The sequence below is a fragment of the Mercurialis annua genome, linkage group LG3 (assembly GCF_937616625.2).
Source record: "Mercurialis annua linkage group LG3, ddMerAnnu1.2, whole genome shotgun sequence".
Taxonomy (NCBI): domain Eukaryota; kingdom Viridiplantae; phylum Streptophyta; class Magnoliopsida; order Malpighiales; family Euphorbiaceae; genus Mercurialis; species Mercurialis annua.
Window position 1 is genome coordinate 10,957,916 of NC_065572.1, and position 18,402 is coordinate 10,976,317.

General features: G+C 31.2%; 1 protein-coding gene and 1 non-coding gene across 2 annotated transcripts; one reads left to right on the top strand and one right to left on the bottom strand.

Moving 5' to 3' along the window:
• The first annotated feature begins 263 nt into the window (after positions 1-263).
• On the top strand, positions 264-370 carry LOC126675989 (small nucleolar RNA R71). Its single transcript, XR_007640168.1, has one exon. It is a non-coding gene; the product is annotated as a small nucleolar RNA R71 (small nucleolar RNA).
• A 16,238-nt stretch (positions 371-16,608) lies between these two features.
• Positions 16,609-17,696, bottom strand: LOC126675167 (metalloendoproteinase 3-MMP-like). The gene has a single exon (XM_050369772.2). It carries the CDS (start codon positions 17,681-17,683, stop codon positions 16,751-16,753), a length of 933 nt encoding a protein of 310 aa, XP_050225729.1. The 5' UTR covers positions 17,684-17,696; the 3' UTR covers positions 16,609-16,750.
• Between the last annotated feature and the right edge of the window lie 706 nt (positions 17,697-18,402).

The following is an 18,402-nucleotide window of genomic DNA, read 5'->3' on the forward strand; positions in this document are numbered from 1 at the left end:
CGAGTTGTGCTAGAAGTGTCGCATTCTTCGCTTTCATTGCTTCAAATTCTTGGGTTTGCTCGAGGGTCATGATACCCTTTTGAGGTGGTTGCCTCAACCGCTCGGTTGACCAAGAACAACTATTTGTAGCGAGTTCCTCTAGCAAGTTATTGGCCTCATCATAAGTTTTCTTCATAAGTGATCCTCCCGATGCCGCATCAATTGTTGCCCGTGTAGCCTCATTGGTACCATTGTAGAAAATAGAGACAAGATGCTCCCTCCCTAGATGATGATGCGGACAATTTCTTTGAAGCTCTTTGAAGCGTTCCCAAGCTTGGTATAGAGATTCACCATGTAATTGGAGAAAATCTATAATTTCCTTGGTCATCCTTGCGGTCTTACCCATAGAGAAATACTTATTGAGAAAAGCTTGTGCCAATTGCTTCCATGTTGTGATTGAGGTGCTTGGAAGTGATTGAATCCAATTCCTCGCCTTATCCCTCAAAGAGAAAGGAAAAAGACGAAGCTTGATTTGATCCTCCGTCACATTATGGATTTTGAATGTGTTGCATACCTCCGTGAATTTTGAAAGATGGGCGTTTGGATCCTCGCGTTCCAACCCATAAAATTGACAACGACTCTCAAGTAGTTGAATCGTTCCCGGCTTGATTTCAAAATTGTTAGCGAGTATAGGAGGTGCAAAGCATCCATAGTTGGCGTTGTCTACGTTGGGTAAGAAGAATTCACCCAAGGTACGTCTTGCGGGAAGAGGGGCGACCCTCTCGTTTGGCCTATTAAGAGCTAGGCCATCATGTAGTGGTGGTGGAACAATCCCCTCGTGATTCAACGGAGGGTTACGGTCGTCCTCCATTGTTTTGGATTTCCGCGCTGTTTTTCGGATACTTCTTTCGAAGGATGTTAAATCTGACTGAAACGGTTCTAGCGGTTTTCTGGCACGTCGTGTATTAGGCATACACTAACCAAAACTCCTGCGCAAACAAAAACAAGAAAACCAACGTAAAATCCAAGAATCACAAAGTATAAAAATAACTAAATTTAAATAGAACTAACTCAATCTAAGAATAAGATACTTTTAATTAATTTAATTTCAATTGCTCCCCGGCAACGGCGCCAAAAACTTGTTGGCAAATAATCGCAAGTGTACGATATCGCGCAAGTAATATAACTTGGAAGACCAAGTATCGATCCCACAAGGAACAATGAACTAAACAACTAATTTCTAATATTCTTTAATTGGCTAGTAGGAAAATAAATGGATTTGTGTAAACTAATTATAATCTAAGTGAATTTAACTCAAGTAATTAGACTAAAAATCTGAAATCAAACAAATAAATTGAAGAATAAACAATAATGGTAAAGAGCTCAAGAATTGATAATTCCAAATAAACTACTAGAAGAATGGATCAAAATTTATCTAGTGATTTTATTGTGAATCGAGCTATTCTAATGCACCGAATCCCGCTCTCTCAAGCCTCAAAGATTCAAATAAAATCACAACCTAATTAACTAATCAATTATTAACTTGCTCTCACAATATTAAAACTGAATTAAATAACTAAATTGTAATTATGAAGCAAACTCAACGACTACCTAAATTCCAACCCGCTCTCACGGTGTTTTCCTCTAAGTTTTTAATTACCTATGTCTATTTAATTAACAATCTCTCAATTAGTTAATTAAACACAAAATCATGAACTAAGTGATCAAATTAATTCAAGCATTAATCTTAGTAATTAAAACACAATTTTACTCACTTAATAAATCCTAATCCAATTCAAAAACTAGTCTAAGTGTTCATATCAATCCCCGAACAAAGGATTTAGTTACACATGCTTAAACTTAAATTAAACAAAGAAGAAGATGAAGAATTAAACATATTTAGAACAATAAATAACGGAGTTGTCAATTTCGGAAGAATCGTCTAGATTAAACTTGAAATCTTCACAATCGTTCTTTGCAGAAACTAATAATAAACTACTTATAAACTGCTGAGAAATAGAAGCTAAAACGCTATTTTAAGAGAATGAATATAAAACTAGAGTAGTCTAAATTATTCTAAGTATTAAATTGAGTCTAGTACAAGGTCTTTATATAGTAGGAGAAGTTCCGGAGTCTTCTAATTCGTATTGCAAATCAATTTGTAATAGGAGTTGTAATTGTGAGTTGAGGAAGAATTTCACTCCAAATCAAATCCTGAAGCATGCGTATTTTACTCTTGTCCCGTTCGGGAAGCCCTTGGTTCCGTTCGTGACATGCCCAATTTTCTTCTTTCCCGAACGGAACAAACCATTCACGTTCGAAAAACTTGTAACCGAAAGCTTTGATATCAGATTCCTTCTTGAGTCCCGAACGGGACAAGGCTTTTCCGTTCGGGACTCATGCTCACTCTGCATGTTTTCCGTTCGGGACTCATCTTTTTCGAACGGAACAATCCTTTTTTCCTCAATCTCGTTCGTGAACTTCAATTCCTTCGTCCGCAAGCTACGCTTTTTACTCGTACACGCAATCCACCATAATTTTGCCCCAAATAGTCGGTTTTCACCTAATTTCCACTGAAACACTAACAAACACTATTAAACGTAAAAACGCCAAATAATGTATAAAAACAATACTACACATAATGAAAATCGACTAAAATCGACCCTAAATATAGGAGTAAAATACTCCTATCAGTCACCTCGCACTAAATCGTTGGCTTGTGTATGTTGAAGCATGATTAGTGACCTTGGTGTATTTGTGAAATGAAAGTTTTATTCCCGATCAATAAAGTAGCAAGTGCATTTTTCTAGTTTAAATCAATTAAATGTGGATGTGTTTAATAAGATGCAAGTTGTATGACATGGTTCAATGAAATTCGAGTTAATTTCAGGTTAATTGGTGTTGTGTTTTGACAAATCATAGTGCTTAATACGGATGCATGATGTGTGCTTTTAAATTGACAATTTGTGCCATTTTTGAAAATTTGAGTATGATTGGCATGTTTTCATAGGAATTAAGTTTTTGGCATGACACCCTTTTATTGAGTGATTATTGAGCCTATTTGTTGTTGTGATATTGATTGCATGCTGAATTCCTAGAACTTGCTTGGTGTCCGCTCAAAACTATAGAGGTTGGGTGTCAATGATTAGATGAGTATGGCATTAGGAATACCCCAAATTTTTGAACAAAATCACTTAAAAGCCTACCCTCTACCTTTAGAATCACCATTTTGAGCCTAAGCCTTTCCTTGTCAAACACAAATCACACAACTCCCTTCAACAACTTACCTCTTAAAACACCCAATTTGATTTGAATGACTTAATGATGAGAAAAATGCGACACTAGCTTGATGACTAGAAAGAAATGTGAAAATGTTAAAAGAATAGAAATTTGCCTCGAGAAAAAGAAAATCAAAAGAAAGAAAGAATAAAAACAATATCAAGAAAAAAAAAACAAAACAAAAGAAAAAGAGGAAAATGAAGAAAAGAAAAGAAAGAAAGAATAAACAAAGGCAATAAATAAAAATAATTCAAAAGTTCACAAGTGTTGAAAATCCGAGCTAGGTCGAAAGTATATTAGAAAAGAGTCGTTCAAATCAAGTTTTAGCCAAGTATCCAAATCTACCTACCCCTAACCCATAGCCTAGTTACAACCCTCACAAGTCCATATGATAGTTGTTGATTACCGAACCAAATAGTGGAGTTCGGGACTAAAGGAAAGCTTATGGTGAATAAGCACGATGTGAGTTTAATTGTTTACCCTAAACACTTGTGTGTTGGAGTGATATCTTGTGAGTTTCATTGTGCTTTGCTTGGTTTCTATGAGAATAATGCCATGATTTACCATTTCATTTTGGCCAATGTGTGCATGTCCCGTAGATGATTGTAACTCCGAATTTGCTTAACACAAATGCCTTACCAATAGTATTCTCAATGTCATTGGACTATGTCATTATAATTGCATTCATCGTTGGTTGCATCGCTTACAATTGATAACACTAGAAGTTTGTCTTGTGCCTTCATTGGTTGGGAGTTCGTGTGTTGTCATGTGTTTACAATCACCAAGGTTGTTAATTGTTGTGGTTTATAGTGAGATTCATTTCTTGCTTGGGGACAAGCAAGGTTTTAGTGTGAGGAGGTTTGATAGGAGTAAAATACTCCTATCTTTAGGATGTCTTTTCGTATGCTTTTATGTGCTTTCACCCCACTTTATATGGAATTGATTAGCTTATAAAGGGTGTTTATGTTTCAGGGAATCAAGAGCGTTACGAAGAGTTTTAAGGCCGGAATAGTGGAAAATGAGCGGAAGCGGAGGTCGAGTGCGAAAGAAGCTAAAGCCGGAAGCGAAAGAAGTCGACTCCCCCTTCTGAAGAGGTGTCTCGAATCGAGACATCCCACTTAAGATGTGTCTCGAATCGAGACACAAAGAGTTGAGAAGCAGATTGTTTTGCTAAGATGTGTCTCGAATCGAGACACACCTTTAAGTTGTGTGTCTCGATTCGAGACAATGATTATAAGGAGCTCAGATTTTCTTGGTTTCTTTTCTTATTGGGCCAAACATTCTAGATGGGTTGTATTTTTATTCCCTATTTTGGGTAGTACTATATAAGGACACCTTATTTTCCTTTTTTAGGGTTATGCACTAGATTTAGATTTGTAGCCCCCATTTCCTATTACTATTCTGAGAATTTTAGATACAATTGTTCTTAGTTTTATTTCCAGATTTTTGTTCTTAACTTTGGTGATTAATGCAAGATTATTATTATTCAAGCTTCATTATTATAGTTATTGTTGAATGTTTTTCTTCTACTTATTAAAGGTAATCTTTCTACATCTTAATAGTATGTTTAATTCTTGTTTAATTATTGTTTTAGTTTTGATAATGGCTAGCTAAACTCCTTAGTTTAGGGGTTGTTGATGAAATTTGGTTGTGATTAGTTGACTAGGGTTTGGTATGGGTATTAGGGTTTGTAGTGATTTGTATGCTTAATGCCTAGTATAGATTGATCTCCTAATCCTAGGTTAAGAGGGTAATTAATTAGGCGAGAGTCACTTAATAACCCGGAATTAGCAAATCACTTAATTAGGGCTTAATCACGCGAGTGCGGTTGAGGGCTTAATTGGTTTTAGGTTAAACTTCGTGATTGGATTAAATTGTTATAATCGAAATCTAATTACGCGAGAGCGATTTAGATTTCGGGGTATTAATTTAATCGCAATTAGTTCTAATTGCGGACTCGAGAGAGCGGTTTAGGCATTTTTGAAAAACTTGACCCGAACTAATTACCATATCAATCCCGGTTAACTAGAACGTTTCAAATCGATTTAACAACCTCTAAACGCCTTTTACCTATTGTTTTATCCCGTTTATTATTTAATTGCTTTAGTTTTTAATTGCTTCAAGTGTTAATTTCGCCAGTTTTAAATTCCGTAATCATTACTATAAGTCCAATTGATCATTGCTTTCCGAATTGAATTTCCAATTACGTGTTCGCTCACTTTAAACCTCTTGTCTTCGTGGGATCGATTCCGTATTTCCGGATTACTACAAGTTAGTATTTTTGCTAACACTAATACAAGCTGAAAAACAACAAGAGAAAAGATAAATAAACTCCAATACAGATCATAAACATGAAAAGAATAAAAATAAGAATTACGGCAGATAAATATTATGTGTATGGTTGGCAGTGTTTAACTATTTGCTGAAAAATTATCTAGGTTTTTGTTTAACATTGCAATCATGTTATCTATTTTTTACAAGTTAAGAAAAATTAGGAAGTTGAGGTTAAGTTAATCACGTTCTCTTAACTTTGGGAATTTAATAGTTGATGTAAATTAAAGTGATTTTCTAAAATTTTAAAATCTAATTTAATTTTTTTTTATGAATCGGATTATATTAAACACCACCAAAAGGTGGCAAAAAACCTCCTACTCAAAGCTTTTGCACATGAAGTGGCACACACTAGATGGCATATTAAAAGCTACGACTAAGAGAGAAGGTTACAATGTTACATCCTGAATACGAAAACTCCTATTATTACATTTAAATAAAAAAGCCGCTTTCGAGAGGCAATTGTACGTGAAATCCATGCTTGAACCGGTTTTAAAATCAAATTTAATTAAAATAAGTGTTTTGAGAAAAATGGAAATTAATAAGAAAGCTCTATTTGTTGAGAATCAGTATAAGAGAGCTCCGTTGGTCTTCTCAATTATATAAATATATAGATACTTACGAATTAATCTAATAAATAATTGATGAACACTTAGAAAAAACTAACAATAGAAATAATATCCGAGAGAATTTCACTTATTTGATGAGTATTTTTCACTTGTAAAATTTATATGGATTGAAACCTATTTGTAGGAAATTTCATCCACAATATAAATAATATATTTACATGCATGTCAAAAATGGAGAGTTTAGATTTTTCATCTAAATTATAAACAACTTTGAATAATTTATCATACATAAATACACAACTATTCATAACACTCTCCCTTGGATGATAAAATTTCTATTCTAAATTACACTATATTGTACTGACTCATTAAAAACCTTATTAAATAAAATCCAAAAGGATAAAAACTTTAGTTAGGGAAAAAAAGTGCAGTGCATAATTTCTCCCCCTCATTGTAACATAGATAATCCTTCACGTATTTTGCAGATGGCGCATTCCAACATTATAAAAATGTTTCCTTATTGTAGAAAGTGTCTCGGTGAAGAGATCAGATGAATTATCATTTGATTGAATATACTGTATGCTAATTTCTTGATTCTTTATGAGTGTTTGAGTGTGTGAAAAAAATCTTGGAAATATATGTTTGGTTCTATCATTCTTAACATACCTTTCTTTGATTGGTGGTATGCATACAACATTATCTTCATATAAGACAGTTGGCTGTTTATGGATTGGAAAACCACAAGATTTTTAAATGTGTTATGCTATTGATCTGAGACACGATTTCCTACTTGCTTCATATAATGTAATAAATTTGGAATGATTTGAGAAAGTGCCCACAAGTGTTTTCTTTTTTGTGATTCCAAAAAATTATAATACCTCTACTTATAAATACATATCTAATTTGAGGCCTAATTTTATGAGGATCAGACATGGCCATCACTGCGATTTTAATTAGTTTTCATAGTGGCTTTAGTTAGCTTATTCAGGAAAAAGATAAGTTGGACATTTTGAAAAAAGAATTGCATAGTTTGTGCTGAATACCTTATAAAATCCTGATATTTTAGCCCTTTTTTTAATCCTATCCTGACGTTAAAAATTTATCAATTTTATCCTATTTTTCATTTTATCATTTCAATTGTATCCTGAAATATTAAAATAATGTTTTTTTTATTTATAAAAAATTTAAAAACATTCACCATATATAGCACATATTAATTGTACAAGTTTAATATTTATTTAGATTTAATTAAATTAATTAAGAATTTAAATTAATTTAAATTTGATTATGGTTTTTAATTAGTTTTTAAAATAAAGGATTAATTTGTACTTTTTTGAATAAAAATAAATCTAATTTTATCGTTAAACATGGTTAATCGAATGATTTGATCATTTATATAAAAAATTGATAAAAATTAAACAATTGGGGTATAATTGAAACGATAAAATACGAAATAGGGTAAAATTGATAAATTTTTAACGTCAGAATAGGATAAAAAAGAGGCTATAAGATTAAGTTTTTTCAAGCATTAAACCTTTTAAAAAAGCAGTTGCATCCTTGTCTTTAGGATTTTGATACAATCAATTTAAATGAATTGCAATATTTGTTATTTTATGGTACTTTTGGTGCACCATAGTATTTGTAATTTAACATAATTCTGATTTATGTGTGGCCTACTATATATATTCTGAAAATATTTTTGAATTTTATTGTTTTTAAAATTATTGAATTTTATTTTAGTTACCCAAAAACAGAATTTTTGAATGTGAGAATCCATTTTCAGCCCATTTTTGCTTCTTCATTCCATTTTCAAGATGTGGAAATGCATTTTTTTGTTTTGTGCACTTTGTATTTATGCATTTTTTTATGCAGATCTGGTTGCTTCATGAAATGCCAAATTCATTAATTTGGAGAATGTTTGCAGCAGGTCTACCAGTTTCAAGTTAACTGCAATTACTTACACCACTTCGAACAACATGTTGGAGAAGAGAAATATTGATGAAAATAGCAATTCGATCCTTATGATGAAGTGTGATGTAAAAATCATGAAATCTAATAGTTAGAGCTATTATCGTGCTTTTTTTGAAATCAACATTATTGTAATTAATTACTCGCTTTTCTGAGACAGCATTACGTAATGTTATAGTGTTGATATTGTATTGATTTTCGGTTGATATTTTGTGATTTTAACATTGGTAAATAGCACAATAACAATATTAAATTATTGAAATACTACAATGTTGATTTTGTGTTGACTTTTTGTCGATATTGTCTTAATCTTTGGTTGATATTTGAGTAATTTTAACATTTGCAATAAAGATAATATAGCACGTGAAATAAAGTAAAAAAATAAAAATTAAATTGAAAAAATAAAATTACTGCAAAAAAAATTTAAGATTTAAATAAGTTAGTTTATTACAGGTCGATTTTTGGTTGATTTTGTGTTGATTTTATGTTGATATATGAAAAATAAAATAAAATTAAATATATGGTAAAAAAATGAATGCTGATTAATTATGGGTAAAATATAAAAAAAATGAATATACAAAAAAATTTAAAATTAATATTATTCAGTTTATTATATATTGTTGATATTGTGTTGATATTAAAACTGTCGAAAAATATCAACAGTAGAAAAAAAGTCAAAAGTCAAAATAAAAAAAATTATATATATGATAAATATTAAGTGCAGAAATATAATGGTGAAAGAAATTAAAAATAATAAAAATAATGTTGGAAAATGAGAATTTGTATAAAAAGTAAAGTATTTTAAAAAGTAGTACGAATATAAAGTTGATGTAAAATGTAAAGATTTAAAAGGAATAGTATAAAAGTAAATGTTGGTATAAAATTTAATGCATTAGTGCCAACTCAGCACCGTGCATGAATTTGAGAAAAAGTGGTAGTTCGTGCATGAAAAAGAAAAAATTTAAACTCCATGATTAAAATAAAAAACATGTAAAGTTCGTAATTTTTTTAACATTAATTTTAAATTAAAAAAATATAATTTTATTAATAATTAATTAATTTTTTACATAATGTATATGATGCATGTTTTGTTAAATAAGTTGTCTAATTTTATTATTATGTATTACTATCAAACATACATTTATTTTATATTTAAAATATGAAGTAATTAGTTCATTTAAAAATAAGTATATATTTTGTAGAGCTAAATTAATTTTTCAATTATTCAATTGCTTATCAAAATTAAAAGGTGGTTTATAGTATGAGACGTCAAAAATAATAAAATGACCTATTAATTCAGCATAACCGAAATAAATGGTAATAAAAATGAAGAAAGGGTCAACCAGCCCCTCAAACTCTTCTCTCGGGGTCAAATAAACCAGTTTTTACTTTTTTAATCAAGCAGATTTCAAATATGTGTTTTTGGATCAAATAAATTATTTTTAACTATTTTTGTCAATTAAATCCAAATATTTGTATCTCGGATCAAATAAGTCACACGTATGGAGTATACAAGCTAAGGGCTAATTGATTCTGAAACATGAGTTTTGGAATCTAAAAGTTAAAAGTGACTCATTTGATCTTGTAAATACAAATTTTAGAATTTAATTGACTTAAATAACTTATTTAATCCCGAAACACAAATACGAGTGCCGGATTAACCATTTTCTGAAAAAATGATTAGTTTAAATATGTTTTTTAAAAATTAAAAAGTCGTTGCCGCCGGCTCTTGATTCAACTAATTCGTTGAACAAATTGAGTAAAACTTTTAGAAAATTAAATATTGGACTCTGCTTATGGCCCAATTGTTGATTCGACTGGTTCACCCACTAGTTCAACCAAAAACTTTCAATTCTTTAGGTTACTTGGTTCAAACAGCCGATCATTTTATCTAGTAGAAATAACCAATACGATTAAGTTCTTTGATTACTAGTTTAAAGTTCAATTTCTAATATTTTTTTTGGTTTGTTAATCAATTGATACAAATAAAAATAAAATAATATATATTTTTTATTGTTAAATTCAAACCAGTATCTATTATCCATTTTAATCAATTTAAATTACATTTTAGTTTGGTTTTATTTGAATTAAAAATTTGCATTCACTCTACTCTCAGTCTAAAAGAGATATGAATATGCACCAATCAATCCGGTTACGGTTAATAGTCAAAATATTAAAAGTGTTCAGCTTAAGAAACAAAAGAAAAAAACATTAACTTTTAAAAGATAAAAAAATGTATTGCAAATTACCGGTTAAACTGGTTCAGTCGCTAGTTGAACCACATCTTATCGGTTATATCTAGTTCAACTAGACTAATAGTTAATATTAGCATAATTTTAAATAACAAGACAATAAGATATTCATCTACAATTCAAATTTTTCACAATTGCGATTTAGGTATTTTATATTTTTTCTGAATTCAATTGTAATTCCCCAAAAGATTTAAATTATTTAATTGGGTCACGTGTCCAGTTATGAGTCACTAGAGTGGCGATATCAGAAAGATTTCAGAGAAATTAAAAGAAATAAAATTTTAGTAGGTCGGTTGTGAGAAATTAATGATGCGGAAATTAATGATAAATTTCAATTCTAAAGTTGGAATTGGAACTAAAAGGAGAAATGTCAAGAAAGGTCCAAAAATAAAGTTCAAGGACTAAAGTGGTAATTTAGCCACTATATGTCGAAAATGGAAATTTATAGGTTTTGACGGAAAAATATTAATATCGAGTTTCGTATTATTTATTGGATATAAATAATACGTACAAGTTATAATTTAAGTGTTAATTGATTTAGCTATGGACTAAATCGTACGAAAAAAAAGTTTAAATGATAAATGGTGAGAAACAAAAAGAACAAGGACAAGGATGGCATTTTTACCAAGTTATATAAGAAGAGGAAATATGAATCAGAGAGAATCCATGAGCTTCAAAATATTCAATCAAAAACTTCGTTCGTTCGCCGTTTCGCCGTCCGACGTCCGATTCAAGCGATTTTTGCGTCTATCTCTTCGAAATTGAAGGCTCTATCCATCCTAAGCATCAAATCAAGTTAACAATCTGAATATTTGGTGTTAAATTCGAATTATATGGCTGATTTAGAAGAATAAATGAATTTGACGTTTTTAGCTCGGATTTAGCGTTTTTGGAAAAGTGAAGTTACGGGTTTTATTAGAAATGAAGTTTTGGCGCGTGGAGCATGATGGGGTGCATCGAAACAGCCCAGAAACGGCGTTTCCGAGCTGGGCATAGCGAGCAGCTATGCGCCCGCATAGCCGTGCTATGCGCCCGCATAGCCCAGGCTATGCGCGCGCATAGCCAAACTGTGCGCTAGCATAGCCCGGGCTATGCGGGCGCATAGTCAAGCTATGCGTCCGCACGGTGGGTCTGGGGGACCGAAGCGGACTTTTGACCCATTTTGACCCAAATTTCGATAATTTTGAACATTAAACTCTAAAATTCAATCAAGGACCCCGATAATGAGAAATGCTAAGGATATAATACGTTTCTCGAATACGAGAAGCGGAGTTCGGTATATCGTGAATACGATAAATGAATATCGAGTTCACGAATAACACCTAGAATGGAACAGAACCCTAGAATTTAAAAGTATTATACGTATAAACACGAGATTAATATCTAATTATTAAACGTTAATTAATATGTATCAGACGTGTTAGCGAGCAGAGAGGTCAGTAGACGTGGACTAGCGAGAGCATACTATCAGATCGACCACATCATTACTTGGATAGCGGTCACAGTGAGTTGCACTTTACTTTCATGTATTATATATTAAAGTTATTTAATATTATATTTATATATATATACGTGTATTGTTTACACGCATCGCATTATATATGATTGATTGAAATGTTACATGTTTTATTAAGTTTCTATATACGAGGAACTAGTATGCGATTCGAAGAAACTAGCAACCTATTGGGTGTCAATAGGCTGTGTGATCACCAGTACTGAGTGAGTCTAGTGTATTTGCATATGAGAAATGACGTGATATATACGTGCACGATATGAATATGAATTTCGAAGTTGGATTATGAATTCGATAAGAGTGAGCACTCGGCTACGGTGTAGTCTGGAGTCCCCGTATCTAGTGATTCACACTTTTGGGACTAAGAGATAGGTCGCGATCGACGAGGTAGAATGTGAACACTCCCGGGTCGGACTATCTGGATAAAGTATGATTTGATCATTCGAAAGTTGTGTCGCATATGCTAGGATATTAGTTTCGATCGGATCAAATACCTGTTTATATGTATTATTTTATATTATTATTTTCTTGAAATGCGATGCTATGTTTTCTTATATTAATGTCGTTAGTAAATTGCAAGCTCACTCAGTATTTTCCCAAATACTGACCCCTCACCTTTGATGTCTTTCAGGTGCTTAGTGTGTGGACTTAGCTAGAAGCTAGTTTTGAAGTCCAGAAGTTAGCTGTGTATGTATAGTCTTTTGACTTATGTGAGTGTTGCAGTAGTGGTCCAGTGTTGACAGAGTCGTAGCCTTGACGGCAGTACACTTTTGATTGTGTATATTACTTGCTGTCTTGTTTATATTTTTGTAGGCTACGTGTTTTATATGTTGTTCACGACACCAGATGCCGGTGATATGTTTTGATACACTAACTGATGTATATAGTACTGCGAGACCAGTTCGTACAGGGTACGGTAACTAGAGCCTAGAGGTTTTTGGACAGTTAGTGTAGATATTTGGTTATATGCTATAAATGTAAATTTGCTTCCGTTGTTTGATATAAATTGTTTATTATTTGCGAAAAATTAATTGTGGTTTCAGGCTTGCTACGGGTTCCGGAGCTACCACTCCCGTTCCCTAGCGCCGGTTGCGGCTCAATAATTTGGGTCGTGACATCAAAGGTATATATCATGTATATAAAGATGTTTATATCGAGTAACAAATTAAGATGTTATTGATGCGTAAATTTCAATTAAAGTATATGATACATGTATTTTAACTTAAACTATGTTATATATACACATTATAGACACATTACTAATACATATAAATAATACTATGAGTGTATTTATAAATATTTATATTTATTTTAGAAATGTGAGAAAATAATAATTAAATATGTGTTTGATACATTGATGAAACATATGATACATGTTTGAGTTTTTTGACGCATTGACGCGTGACTGGCAACATGTTTCTGACTCGCGTGTCAGGCGCATGTCAGACGCGTTTCTGACGTGTTTTTGATCTAGTTTTACGCGTTTTTGACTTTTTTTGTTTGTTTTGAGTCTGCCATGTGTCGCGCTCCTAATGAAAAGGTATAAAATAAAAAGTTTTACCTTTTTTAGGTGTTTATGTTATATTTCAGCAAATTTAGCATTTTTGTTATTTTCTTTCTCTTTTTAAATATTTTTGTAAAAAGCCCATAAAAAATGATAAAAAAATTGTTAACAGGTTAATAAAAAAGGTTTTAAGATGAAATATTATTTTTTTCTACAATATTTGTTTTCATATTACTCTTTTTAAATTTTTACATTACATTAAAAATGTAGAAATAATAGAATTTTAGTTTATAAAATCACAGAATTGTTATATGTAACATGAAAAGATAATTTTTTATACATGTTTAATGATAAAAAAAATTACTTTTATATAAAAACAGTAAAAAATTATAGATCTGAAAAAAAGAAGAAAAAAAACTTCTGATCCAAATCAAACGGCAGAGGCTGAGGAAAGACGAAGAGCGGAGGTGATGGGCGAGGATGCAGGCTAGTGCCGCTGAAGAAAGATGAAAAGCGGCGGTGATGGACAAGGATAAAGGCCGGTGTCATAACTTTGGTGGAAGGAGAGGCTCGTGGTCAATAAAAATAAAAAAACAAAGAAGGAAGAGGACAAATAAGAAGAAAAAAAGGTAGTATAAATGTTATAATTACACCGTGTACCGTAGTTTAGAATTTAAAACTATGTAATGTTTTTGTAAAGAAAAGAATTAATCACCAAAAAATCTTCCACCTTTTAGCCCCTTTTCAAATGCTCTCTAACGTTGTAATTTTTTCAGTTGCACCCTAATTTGCACCTTTGATTTTCAATTCCACTCTCAAGTATTAAATATGTCTCTTTTTTATTTAAAAAAAATTAAAATAAGTCATTCATTTTTAACTTTTTATGTGGGAAAGAGTTCAAACGAATACTTTATAAGGGTTTTTATGAATTTTTTCCGAGTGAAAAAAATCCAATTTGATTTTGAGAGTGGAATTGAAATCCAAAAGTGCGAATTAGGGTGGAACTGACAAAATTACAACGTCAGGGTGCAATTGAAAATGGGCTAAAAGGTGAGAGTTTTTTTGGTGATTAAGCGTAAAGAAAAATCAAATGTTGGTTATTTCTAGAAAAAGAAACCCTTAATAAAAAGAAGTTACCAAAGAAAAGGACTATTAGGAAAGGCCATTTGTAAATCGATTGGGCTTAATGTCGATTCTTTTCTACGGTCAGATCGTGAATCTCTTTTATAATATAGTTATGAATTTTTTATGTATCTCCACATAAGCAGAAATGATGTGTTTTTAATTGAAAATGATATGTTTTATTTGGGTGAATCTCTTTATAACAAAAGGTAAATATAATTCGGTGACGATTTTATAGCAAAAATTTGTTTAGCGACTTTTCTATAATTTGAAAAAAGTCTAGTGACCTGCATATATTAATATCGCTATATAATGTCAAGAAACTTCTCATAACTCGACGAGGCTTAATTTGGTTTACGTGGAGCAGAATCCCTTTTGCTACGCACCTAAGCTTCTCCTTCCAATTAGACAATCTGACCTCTTGCCTCAAGCCGTTCATTGGCATATTATTTTGAGTGTTTATCCCATGCAATCGTTGCGCCACATCATTTTTACATCAAGCCAATGAACATTTACGATAGGGAATCTTTTAATTATTACTTATTTTTTTTATCGTTCAATTTTCCACATGGCTAACGCACAATTGGTTTGCTGCACGAATGACATGGCGCAACAGTTGTGTGCAATAATTTTTCTATTATTTTTGGCTTAATGGCAAAAAAAACCCAAACCTTTACGACTTGTTGCAATTATATCCAAACCTTTTAATTTTTGCAATCATATCCAAATTGCAATATTTTGTTGCAATAATATCCAAATTGCACTTTATATGTGAATTTTTTTGGACTTTTACTATATTACTATACATCAAAATATAATAATAGTCTAATATCTTAATTGAAAACAACAAGTTTAGCCATCAATTTGACTATTATTGCTACAAAAAAATATAAATTGGATATTATTGCAAAAATTAAAAGGTTTGGATATAATTGCAACAAGTCGTAAAGGTTTGGATTTTTTTGGCATTAGGCCATTATTTTTTCAGTTTGTCGAGTTTTTTTTAGATTGAGCTTTCAATTGGGCTCTTAAGATTTGAAATTTGGGGCGATGACAAAAATACCTAAAATTTTAAAAATATTTACAAAAGTACCAGTAAACTTTTTTTATTTACAAAAATACGACTGATTTAAAATTAATTACAAAATTACCAAAAATGAAAAATAATTACAAAAGTACGATTTGTATAATGTCGGTATAATTATGGTATAATTTTGGAATACTAAAACTAAAAATCAGATAATTTAAAAATAATATTTGGTTTATTATGGTATAATTTCAGTATATTTTCGGTATATCGATTATAAATTTTTATATATTATTTCTAGTTGATAACATGTATATTTTTTTTTTATATGTACTTTTCACTATAGTTGGTAATGAACTAGAGAATTTGTATATTGTTGGTATAATTTTAGTATATTGTTAGGTTAATATTTAGTATGCGATGTGGTGTAATATTGATTTAATAATAAAATTTCAGTATATTTTGATGTGTACACTTTTAGTTTACTGTTGGTATAATTTTGGTATATTATTAATTTAATTTTTAGTATACGATTTGATGTAATTTTGGTAAATTTCCATTTAATATTTATAAAATCTCAGTATGTATAATGTCGGTATAATTTTGGTATAATGTTGATATAATGTTAGTTTATTAGTATACTGACATTATACCCACAGTATACACCATATGTTTGATATTATTTTTTATTTTTTATACTTTGTAAATATTATTAATATTTTTGTAAATGAAAAAAGTCAACATATAGTTTTGTAATTATTTTCATTTTTTTGGTAAATGGTGTAATTTCCTCTTAAAATTTTAGTCTTTTTTCAATTTTTAGGAGTCGGCTTTTAATTAGTTTCTTTAGAGTATTCTTTGGAATGTCCTTTTCAGATAGTACTCAAATTGTCTATTTCCTTTTATTATTCGTAGCGAGAAAAATAATGCTTAGGTTAAGAAGGTCTTAACCTGGTTGAGATGGCGGGTGCGTTCCTATATTTTTTGGTTCCTATCTTTCATTGTAAGAGGTATAATTCAAAAAAAAACATTAACTTTGAATTATTGTAAATTTTCATGATACATAAATCTGTAAAGTATGTTTTATTTCATCTCTTTATAAATTCAGTAAGAACCAGTACATAATGTCGTATTCTAACTTCTATAGGCAAAATAATAATAGAAAATGACAATTATTCTGGGTTACATGTGAACTACCTTCATATATTAATTATACAAAGCTCGAATTCCTTGAATGTCATCACTATGTAAACCCCTAGTAACTCCCGTAGAAATAGAAGAAGCCATAATGGCACCCTCCACTGAACTATGTCCAAGTCCAAGCAGATGCCCTATTTCATGCAATGCAACAGTCTCCAAGTCATAAGCACCTTCTGTTGCACCAACTGCAAATGGCTCATCACCATCGTAATGGAACCTTCCATCTTGAGGTGCAAAAGCATGAGCAATAACTCCACCGCGCCCATCAAAGTTCGCCCCGTCTCCATGATCTCCACGGCCAAATCCTATTTTAATATCCGCATCCCCAACATTTTGAACCATAGAAAATCTAAAATGGGTATTGCCTGCCCATGTTTGAAACGCTTTTGAAACGGGATTCATAGCTTGATTTGGAGTTCCAGGAAGAAAGGCGTAGGTAAGAGAGTACTTTGAGGGTGGCCATTTAGGATTTCCAGGAAAAAAAGAATAGTGAGAGACTGTGTGGAAACTTGTTGAGTTATGGTGGCGGTTTTTCTTGCCGGATTCCATTCGTGTTTTGCCATTGATGATGTCTGCAACTCCACATCTAGGCATGATCATCTTCGACACGGTTTCAGAGTCTAAGAAACCGGTGACATTTAAATGGTAGTTGAGCTGGTATGTTTTGACGGCGGACTCTAAAAGATCGTCGAAATCATCATTTGTGGAATGTGATTGATTTTTGTAGCTCAAATAGCCAAACTTATGGAGGTAGTTTTTGAGATTATGTATGCCTTCAACTTTGTCTCCCTTATGGCATCCTTGTAGATGCTTAAGGAAATCAAAACCAGATAATTTTTCTTCTTTTAAGAGTCTGTGTGCTAAAGTAGGCTGAGATAGAAGAGAAATAAGCAAAATGAGAGTGAAGAATGAAAAGAAGAGACAAGCTTTTGATGCCATTTAAGTTGTTGTATTTGGTACATAAAATTTAACATTCTTGGTATCAATTTATAGACTCATGCATGCCAAGAAAAAGATGTCAATTGGTCCTTAAAAAAAGAAATTCTTAGGCTTTTTCCGATGAATTAATGAGTCGATCGTCTAAGGAAACACAAGAAGTGGAAAATTGTTCCATAATGGATCGGCATTTACGTATTGAAAAGACAAGAAGAAGAAAATTGAGAGTATTACCTGGGCATACGTTAATCTGACTAAATCCTCTAGGCGTCTTACACACTCCCACAGGACCTCGACTTATTAGTTTCAAATTTATACAATTCAAGATTCTGAAAAGAAAAACATAACTCAAAATCATCTTAACTATGAATATGGTTTAATCAATTTGACATGTCATTATGAAAATGCAAAATATGGTTATTATATAAGTTTTTAACGACGATAATAGTGGTTGCGATGTTGACGTAATGTAATATATAACGGTTATTTAAATATTTCCAAATTGTTTTACAAAAACTTTGGAAATTGATTGTTAAAACATATTTGTAATCACAAAATGTCTTTGTCAAAAAATTATAATATTAATTAAAATTTCATAAAAATATATTTTTTAATAGTTTTTAATAATTTAAAATTTATTTTTTTTAACATTTTTACCTTTTAATTGAAGTGTTACAATAAAAATAAAAAACATAAAAAATTTATAGCGGCAGGTAAGTATC